We start from the raw sequence: 8,819 nt of genomic DNA on the forward strand, positions 1-8,819 counted from the left end.
ACAGCAGCAGGTGCTCCATGGGGTGCCCGGGGGTCCCTGTCCCTTGGCCCCTGGCTGGTCCCTGCACCCCGGGGTGGCTCCGCTCTGCCCCCCGCCCTCGCCAGGAAGCCGCCCAGGCTGCGGGCAGGAAGGAAGTCACCGTCACCCGGGGGGTTTTTGTCGCTCTCCTGCACTCGCAGCCTCTGAGCAGCCGCCTACAGAGCCCAGGAGCCCCGGCCCGGCGGCACAGCCCTGCCCGGGACCCGCTGCCCAGCGCCGGGCACACGCGAGGCCACCGGCACGGCAGCAGGTACCACACGGTCACGGGGGGTTTGTGGGGTCCCGCCAGCCCAGCCGGGCACGGGGATGGCACCGAGGCCTCCCTGCCCACGCCGGGGAGCGATGGAGGGCGCGGGCGCATGCCCTGGGCCGGCTGGAGGGGGGGGGGTTATCCACAGCCGCGTGCCTCATTTTCCCCTTCAGCCTTCCCCAGACGGGCTGACCCCAGCCCTGGAGATGCTGCAACTTGGCTGCGGGGCTTCACCCAGGGAGGGGAGGATGCCAAGGGGAAGGGCATGTGTGGGGCAAGGTCCTGCCCCACGTGTGGGTCACACCCAGGGAAGGGGATGGTGCCACCAGCTCCCCATTACTGAGCCCCCCCCCCCCCCATCCTTGCAGCACCCACCATGGCCCCGCTGGGCGAGGAGACCCCGCTGATCGGGGAGCGCTCCTGCAGCCTCTCCTCCACCGAGCCCGGCACCCTCCAGGTGTACCTGTACCACCGGGCGCCCGCCCCGCGCTGCCCCCCGGGCACCGCCGCTGGCACCCTCACCTTCACCTTCGGCGAGTACACGGCCGAGGAGCTCTGCGTCCGCGCCGCCAAAGCCTGCGGTGAGCATCATCCCTGGCACCGGGGGCTCGGGGTGCCGGCTGTGCCCGTCCTTGGCACAGAGGACAGCACCGCTCTGTCCCCAGGCGTGCTGCCCGTCTGCCACCCGCTCTTCGCCCTGGCCACCGAGGATCTCAGCTGCTGGTTCGCCCCCAACCACGTCTTCACCGTCGAGGACTCCCGCAGCCAGGTCGTGGTGTACCGGCTCAGGTACCGCCCGCGGGGACACGGCCGCCCCGGCCCTGGGGGGGGGTCTCTGATGGGTGCCAGGGGCTGTGCGCCCTGCAGGATGCGGCACTGAGCGCCCCCCACTCTCCCCACCAGGTTCTTCTTCCCCAACTGGTGCGGGCTGGGACAGTCCCACCGCTTCCAGCTGCTGAAGGACCGGGCCAGCCCCGTCCTGGACTACCCCGTCATCGATTACCTCTTTGCCCAGGTGAGCCCTGCCAGGCTGCTGGCCCTGTCCCCAGCGCCTGGGGCCGCAGGTGGGGTCCCACGTGGCTTCTCGGGTGTGTGGTACACATTAACCTCAGTGCAGCGATGCCCTGCACCACCCTGGGCCATGCCACCCTCCTCCTCCAGCACCCACCAGCCCCTGGCCACACCGCCGGCGGGATGGGGGTCCTTGGCTGGCGTGGCTCGTGGCCATCCCATGCTGGGCACGGGGACCCCAGGACGCTGAGGTGGGGGTCACTGTGTCCTCCAGACAGGAGGAAAACAGAGCCTAGGGCAGGACGTGACTCACGTGGGCACCGGGGCTGGGGTCACCCCACCACCCACAGCCAGCCCAGTGGGATGGGGGGGGTCTGCAGGGGCACCCCCTGAAGCTCCTGTTAGCTGGGGCAGGGGTGGTACCTGCCACCGGGGGTCTTGGGGTGCATCGGGGCTCCTGGGCAGGAGATGAGCCCAGTGTGGGGGGCTGGCATGGGGACCCAACCCCCCAGCCCCTGTGCCCTCCGCAGTCCCGCAGTGATTTCATCGGGGGACGCGTGGCCGTGGCGCTGAGCCTGCCCACGCAGGAGGAGTGCCTGAGCCTGGCCGTGCTGGACATGCTGCGCATCGCCAAGGAGGAGCGGCAGAGCCCCGCCGAGCTCTGCAGCCACCTCAGGTGAGCCAGGGGCTGGGGACCCTGGGGACAGCCTGGCACCCGTGGGGACAGCCTGGCACCCATGGGGAGAGCCTGGCACCCGTGGGGAGTGCCCAGCACCTGTGGGGACAGCCTGGCACCCATCAGGACAGCCTGGCACCCATGGGGAGAGCCTGGCACCCATGGGGACAGCCTGGCACCCTTGGGGACAACTCAGCACCCATGGGGACAACTCAGCACCCATGGGGACAGCCCAGCACCCATCAGCACAGCCTGGCACCCATGGGGACAGCCTGGCACCCGTGGGGTCAGCCTGGCACCCATGGGGACAGCCTGGCACCCGTGGGGACAGCCCAGTGTCCCTGGGGACAGTCTGGCACTGATGGGAACAGCCTGGCACCCATGGGGACGGCCCAGCACCCATCAGGACAGCTTGGCATCCCTAGGGACAGCCTGGCACCCTTGGGGACAACTCAGCACCCATGGGGACAGCCCAGCACCCATCAGCACAGCCTGGCACCCGTGGGGTCAGCCCGGAATCCCTGGGGACAGCCTGGCACCCTTGGGGACAGCCTGGCACTGATGGGAACAGCCTGGCACCCATGGGGATGGCCCAGCACCCATCAGGACAGCTTGGCACCCATGGGGTCAGCCTGGCACCCACAGGGACAGCCTGGCACCCATGGGGACAGCCTGGCACCCACGGGGACAGCCTGGCACCCACCACTGCCTCACCTCCCCGTCCCCGGCAGCTACAAGTCGTGCATCCCGGCGCCTCTGCGGTGCCAGATCGCCCAGCACAGCTTCCTCACCCGCAAGCGCATCCGCCGGCGCGTCGGCGAGTCCCTGCGGCGCATCGGGCGGTGCCAGGCGGACGGGCGCTGCCTCAAGCTCAAGTACCTGCTGGACCTGGAGCGGCTGCAGCGGCGCTGGGCAGAGGAGAGCTTCCACGTGCGCGCGCCGGGCTCGGCCGCGGCCATCACCATCCACGTGGCCGGTGACAGCGGCGTCTCCTGGAGCTGCGGCGGCTCCGAGGTGCGGGTGGGCGGGAGGCTGCGGGTGGGATGGGTGGGGGGGTACAGAGACCACCCCCCACCGTGTGTCCCCCCCCCCCCCAGAGCCGCCAGCACTTCTGCGACTTCCCCAACATCGCCGACATCAGCATCAAGCAGGCGAGCCGGGAGGGCGGCCCCGTGGAGAACCGCGTCGTCACCCTCACCAGGACCGACAACCGGGTGCTGGTGAGCCGGGGGGGGCGTGGGGGGGTCCCCGGTGGGGTGTGGGGGGGGCCGGGGCTGACCCCCTGCCTCCCCCAGGAGCTGGAGTTCCCCACGCTGGGCGCAGCCCGCTCCTTCGTGGCTCTGGTCGATGGCTACTACCGGCTGACGGCGGATGCCCAGCACTACTTCTGCAAGGAGGTGGCCCCCCCCCGGCTGCTGGAGGACGTGGAGAACCAGTGCCACGGGCCCATCAGGTGGGTGCTGGGACCCCCCCACCCATGGGTGATGGGGGAAGGAGTCACTTGGGCAGGAGCCACACGAGCGGCGGGCACCGGTCCCCATCCTGCCCAGTGCCGGGCAGGCGATGCTCAGGCCACCGCCTTTGGGGACACGGTGGTGGTGGCGGGGGGGGTCCCTGGGGGGGGGGTCCCTGGGAGGCGGGGGACGGGATCCCGCTGTGCCTGACCCAGCCCCGCCGGTGGCAGCTCGGAGTTCGCGGTGCAGAGGCTGAAGGCGGCCGGGAGCCGCCCGGGGCTGTACGTGCTGCGCCGCAGCCCGCAGGACTTCGACAGCTACCTGCTGACCGTGTGTGCCCAGGTGAGCCCCGCACCAGCACTGGCACCCGCACCCGCTGGGCACTGGCACCCACACCGGCACCCGCTGGGCACCGGCTCCCACACCGGCACCCACACCCACACCCGCTGGGCACGGCACCGCGCCGCATCGCACGGGCTCTGCCGGTGTCACCGGGAGGGAAAAGCCGGGCTGAGCCCTGGTGCCACCCTTTGGGACTGGCACGGCCCCGGGGCACCCGCAGGGCAAGGGGAGGGGACTCCCGGGGGGGACCCCGCGCCGCTGAGCCCGGCTCTCGCCCCGCAGACCCGCTCCGGCCCCGACTACAAGCGCTGCCTGATCCGCAGGGACGAGGACGGGACCTTCTGGCTCTTGGGGGTGGCGCGGCGGTTCTGCAGCCTGCGGGAGCTGCTGGGCACCTACGGGCGCTGCGGGCTGCAGGCGGGGGGGGCCCGCGTGCGCCTGGCCGCCTGCTGCCCCCCCCTGCCCAGAGGTGACGCCGCCGGGGCGGGCAGGGGGACAGGGCAGAGCGCGCCCGCGGTGGCGTGATGTCATGGGGCAGGGGGGTGACGTCACAGGGTGGGCTGCGTGATGTCACAGGGCAGGGGTGTGATGTCACAGAGAGGGCTATGTGAGGTCACAGAGTGGGTTGTATGACATCATAGTGCAGGTTGTATGATGTCACAGAGCTGTCTCTGTGACATCACAGAGCGGGCTGGGCAAAGTCATAAAATGAGCTACGTGACGTCATGGAAGAGGCTGTGTGACATCACACACCAGGCTGTGACATCACAGACTGGCCTGTGACATCACGGAGCAGCTGTAACATCACTGAGCGGGCTGCATTACATCACTGGGCAGGCTGTGATGTCACGGAGTGGACTGTGTGACATCAATGGGCAGGCTGTGACATCACTGGGCAGGCTGTGACGTCACGGAGTGGGCGGTGACGTCACGGCGTGGGGTCAGCCTGCCCCCGCCCCCCCTCATGGCCACTGCCCCCCCCCAGCCAAGTCCAACCTGCTGATCGTGCGCAGCGGCTGCCCCCGGCCCCCCGGCTCCCCCGCCGCCCCCCGCCGCAGCCCCCACCACATGATGTTCCACAAGATCGACCCCCGGAGCCTCACGCGGGTACGGGGGGGACCCGGGGTGCCAGCGGGACGGGGGCGCGTGGGCAGGGACCCCCCCGTAGCGTCCCCCTCTCGCGCAGGGCGAGAGCCTGGGCCAGGGCTCCTTCACCCACATCTACAAGGGCATCAGGCGGGACCGGGACGAGGACGGGTCCTACCAGACCGAGGTGGTGCTCAAGGTCATGGACAGCAGCCACCGCAACTGCGCCGAGGTGAGGCGGGCACAGCACCCCCCCCCGCACCCCAGCCTGGCACCGGGGGGTCCCCCCAGCCCCCCCTGAGGCAGCCTCTCCCCGCTCCCAGTCCTTCCTGGAGGCCGCCAGCATCATGAGCCAGCTCTCCCACAAGCACCTGGTCCTGCTGCACGGCGTCAGCCTGGGGAAGGACAGTGAGTGCCCGTCACCGTGGTGCCACGGTCGCGCTGCTGGGAGGTGCCAGACCCACCCCTGCCACGTCCCCCGCAGGTGTCATGGTGCAGGAGTACGTCCGTCACGGGCCCCTGGACCTTTACCTGAGGAAGAGCCGAGGCGAGGGGATGGTGACCACGAGCTGGAAGCTGCAGGTGGCCAAGCAGCTGGCATACGCCCTCAACTACCTGGTGAGCTGGGCCCTGGCGTCCCGCGGGCCACGGGTCCCCCACGGCTGGGTCCTGCAGCTCCAGCGCATCCATGGTCCGTGGCTCCTGGGCAGCTGCAGCCTTCAGCTCCCACCCATCCACGTCCCACGGCCCCTGTGCATCCACAGCCCCACAGCCCCCACCCATCTGGTCCCTTTCCCCTCCCCAGGAGGACAAGAAAATCACCCACGGCAACGTCTCCGCCAAGAAGGTGCTGCTGACCCGGGAGGGGGACGCGGCCAGCGGCTGCCCCCCCTTCATCAAACTCAACGACCCCGGGGTCAGCGTCACCGTCCTGGCCAAGGAGAGTGAGTGCCTGGGTGGGCTCAGGGTGTCGGGGGGGTGGCAGGGCCCCCCGGCGGGTGCTGAGCGGGGCCGTCCCCCTGTCCCCAGTGCTGGTGGAGCGCATCCCCTGGGTGGCCCCCGAGTGCCTCAGTGACCCCAAGAGCCTGGCGCTGCCGGCCGACAAGTGGAGCTTCGGGGCGACCCTCTGGGAGATCTTCAGTGGTGGCAACATGCCCGTGAGCCTGCTGGAGCCCCAGAAGGTCGGGCTGCCCCATCCTGCCGTGCCCCAATCCCTGCATCCCAATCCTCCTGCCCCATCCCACTGCATCCCAACCCTGCTGCCCTGCCCCATCCCACTGCATCCTGACCCTCCTGCCCCGACCCTCTTGCCCCATCCCATTGCATCCCAACCTTCCTGCCCCAACCCTCCTGCCCCATCCCACTGTATCCCCATCCTCCTGCCCCATCCCACTGCATCCTGACCCTCCTGCCCTGACCCTCCTGCCCCGACCCTCCTGCCCCATCCCACTGCATCCCGACCCTGCTGCCCCAACCTTCCTGCCCCGACCCCCTGCCCCATCCCGCTGCCCCTGGGCTCTGCTCACTCACCCGCTGTCCGAAGACGACCACGTGCCACTCATCGCACCCCGGGATTTCTCTGCTGGCTGGAGGCTGCGGTGACCCAGGTCCCACTGGAAAAGGGGCAGCACTGGGGGGGAGATGGGCACCCAGAGCCCCCCAGCCCCGTGTGCGGCGGAGGGGGCTGCAGGGACCGGCAGTAGCCACCCCCCAGCCCGACCTCCCGCAGCCTTTGGGTGATGCTCAGGGCGAGGGGTTTGCTCAGCCTGGTGCAGGGGATGGTTGGGGGCTGTTTTGGGGGGGGCACAGAGCCGGGCACCCCGCAGGCAGCCCCCAGCCCCCTCTCCTGCAGAAGCTGGATTTCTACCAGAGCCGCCTCCAGCTCCCCGCGCCGCGGTGGACGGAGCTGGCCACGCTCATCGCGCAGTGCATGGACTACGAGCCCCGCCGCCGGCCCTGCTTCCGCGCCCTCATCCGCGACCTCAACAGCCTCATCACCTCCGGTGAGCCCCGGGACGGTGGGGGGGGACACGGGATCCAGCCCCCCCAGTGCCCTCACCGCCACCTCCCCCAGATTACGAGCTGCTCTCGGACCTGTCACCCACCGACGCGACGCTCCGGGACAGCTTCTGGGGGTACGAGCCCCTCGCCACGAGCCAGGACCCCACACGCTTCGAGGAGCGGCACCTCAAGTACATCTCGCTGCTGGGCAAGGTGAGGGGGGGCAGAGGGGCCCCGACCCCAAGACTCAGTGCAGGAATTTCTTGCACCCCCCCAACTTACCTGCGTTTGGGGCACGAAGCCTCCCTGGCTCCCGGGGGGATGCTTTGCCCCCCAAAGCTGAGAAACGCTCGGTTTGTGCCCTCTGGGGGGGGGGAATCAGGTGTTGGGGACAGGGTGGGGGTCTCTGAGACCCCCCCGAGACACCCCAGCATCCCACATCCCTCCTCCCCCCCGGCCAGGGCAACTTTGGGAGCGTGGAGCTGTGCCGCTACGACCCACTGGGCGACAGCACGGGCGAGCTGGTGGCCGTGAAGAAGCTGCAGCAGGATTCGGCCAAGGAGCTGCGGGATTTCGAGCGGGAGATCCACATCCTGCACTCGCTGCAGCACGACTTCGTCGTCCGGTACCGCGGCGTCTGCCCCAGCCGGGGTGAGCGGGGCCGGGACGGGGCAGGGAGCGGGGCCGGGAGCGGGGCAGGGAGCGGGGCAGCCCCGCATCCCGGCCGGCGTGTGATGGGTGTGCGTGCAGGGCGGCGCGGGCTACGGCTGGTGATGGAGTACTTGCCCAACGGCTGCCTGCGGGACTACCTGCAGAAGAACCAGCCCCGCTTGGAGCACGGGACCCTGCTCCTCTACGCCTGGCAGATCTGCAAGGTGGGACCGCAAAGGGGGTGGGTGGCAAAGGGGGTCCTGCTCCCCCTGGGCTCACCGTGGGGGTCCGGCTGGGGATGCTGCTGCCGGGTGCCAGCCCCAGTGAGTGGCTGCACCCGGCGCAGGGCATGGAGTACCTGGGGGCGCGGCGGTGCGTGCACCGGGACCTGGCGAGCAGGAACATCCTGGTGGAGAGCGAGACCCACGTCAAGATCGGGGACTTCGGGCTGGCCAAGCTGCTGCCGCAGGACAAGGACTATTACGTGGTGCGGGAACCCGGCCAGAGCCCCGTTTTCTGGTGAGGGTGGCACTGGGAGGGGACACATGGGGGTGCCAGCCCGGCTGGACCCGGTGCTCAGCATCCTCCCGCCGGCAGGTACGCGCCCGAGTCCCTGGCAGACAACATCTTCTCCCGGGCATCCGACACCTGGAGCTTCGGGGTCCTCCTCTACGAGCTCTTCACCTACAGCAACAAGAGCAAGAGCCCCTCGGAGGTGAGACCCCCCCCCCCGCCCTGGGGCTGGGATGAGCCCCCCGCCCGGCCGCGGTGGCGCCGTGCCCATGGCCGTCCCCGTGCCCGCAGGAGTTCCTCCGCATGATGGGCACCGAGAAGCCAGCGCAGATCATCTGCCACTTGCTGGAGCTCCTGAAGGACAACCGGCGGCTCCCGGCACCGGCCGGCTGCCCCGTGGAGGTGAGAGCCCTGGCGGGGGTCCCGGGGGCTGGTGGGGGTGCTGGGGTGTCCCCCCCGCTCCCCTGATGCCCCCTTCCCTCGCCCCCAGGTCTACACGCTGATGCTGAGCTGCTGGGCTTTCGCCCCCGGCGCCAGACCCACCTTCGGGGAGCTGGTCTCCAAGATCGAGGCGCTGCGGGACGGCCGGAGCCAAGCCTGCAGGTACCCCCCCCCCACAGCCCCCCACCCTCACCCCGGTTGGGACCCCAGGGGTGCTGCTGCAGCCCCGGCCACCCACCTCCCTCCCCAGCAGCAGGCGGTGACGGACGGGGACACGACCACGGTGACGCTTCGACGGGCTTTAACGGCTGCGGGGCCAGCGGAGGGGATGTGGCCCCCGTCGCCCCCCATCCTG

General features: G+C 70.5%; 1 protein-coding gene across 1 annotated transcript; it reads left to right on the plus strand.

The window, feature by feature from the left end:
• The first annotated feature begins 205 nt into the window (after positions 1-205).
• Positions 206-8,764, plus strand: JAK3 (Janus kinase 3). Its single transcript, XM_068420428.1, has 25 exons — positions 206-289; positions 658-870; positions 955-1,078; positions 1,193-1,304; positions 1,831-1,976; positions 2,708-2,990; positions 3,074-3,196; positions 3,272-3,429; positions 3,661-3,772; positions 4,055-4,241; positions 4,758-4,879; positions 4,959-5,090; positions 5,182-5,266; positions 5,343-5,476; positions 5,664-5,802; positions 5,888-6,039; positions 6,711-6,861; positions 6,933-7,072; positions 7,321-7,510; positions 7,610-7,734; positions 7,857-8,029; positions 8,108-8,225; positions 8,315-8,425; positions 8,514-8,626; positions 8,715-8,764. Exons 2-25 carry the CDS (start codon positions 666-668, stop codon positions 8,725-8,727), a joined length of 3,348 nt encoding a protein of 1,115 aa, XP_068276529.1. The 5' UTR covers positions 206-289; positions 658-665; the 3' UTR covers positions 8,728-8,764.
• The last annotated feature ends 55 nt before the right edge of the window (positions 8,765-8,819 follow it).

Source organism: Nyctibius grandis, chromosome 31 (assembly GCF_013368605.1).
Source record: "Nyctibius grandis isolate bNycGra1 chromosome 31, bNycGra1.pri, whole genome shotgun sequence".
In the NCBI taxonomy this organism is placed as follows: domain Eukaryota; kingdom Metazoa; phylum Chordata; class Aves; order Nyctibiiformes; family Nyctibiidae; genus Nyctibius; species Nyctibius grandis.

Bases quoted from the DNA above. Each gene is read 5' to 3' on its own strand.
- JAK3 (XM_068420428.1), top strand. From the start codon at position 666: ATGGCCCCGCTGGGCGAGGAGACCCCGCTGATCGGGGAGCGCTCCTGC. The intron at 5,267-5,342 runs GTGAGTGCCCGT...CGTCCCCCGCAG, and splicing joins CGTCAGCCTGGGGAAGGACA to GTGTCATGGTGCAGGAGTAC. The intron at 5,477-5,663 runs GTGAGCTGGGCC...TCCCCTCCCCAG, and splicing joins CATACGCCCTCAACTACCTG to GAGGACAAGAAAATCACCCA.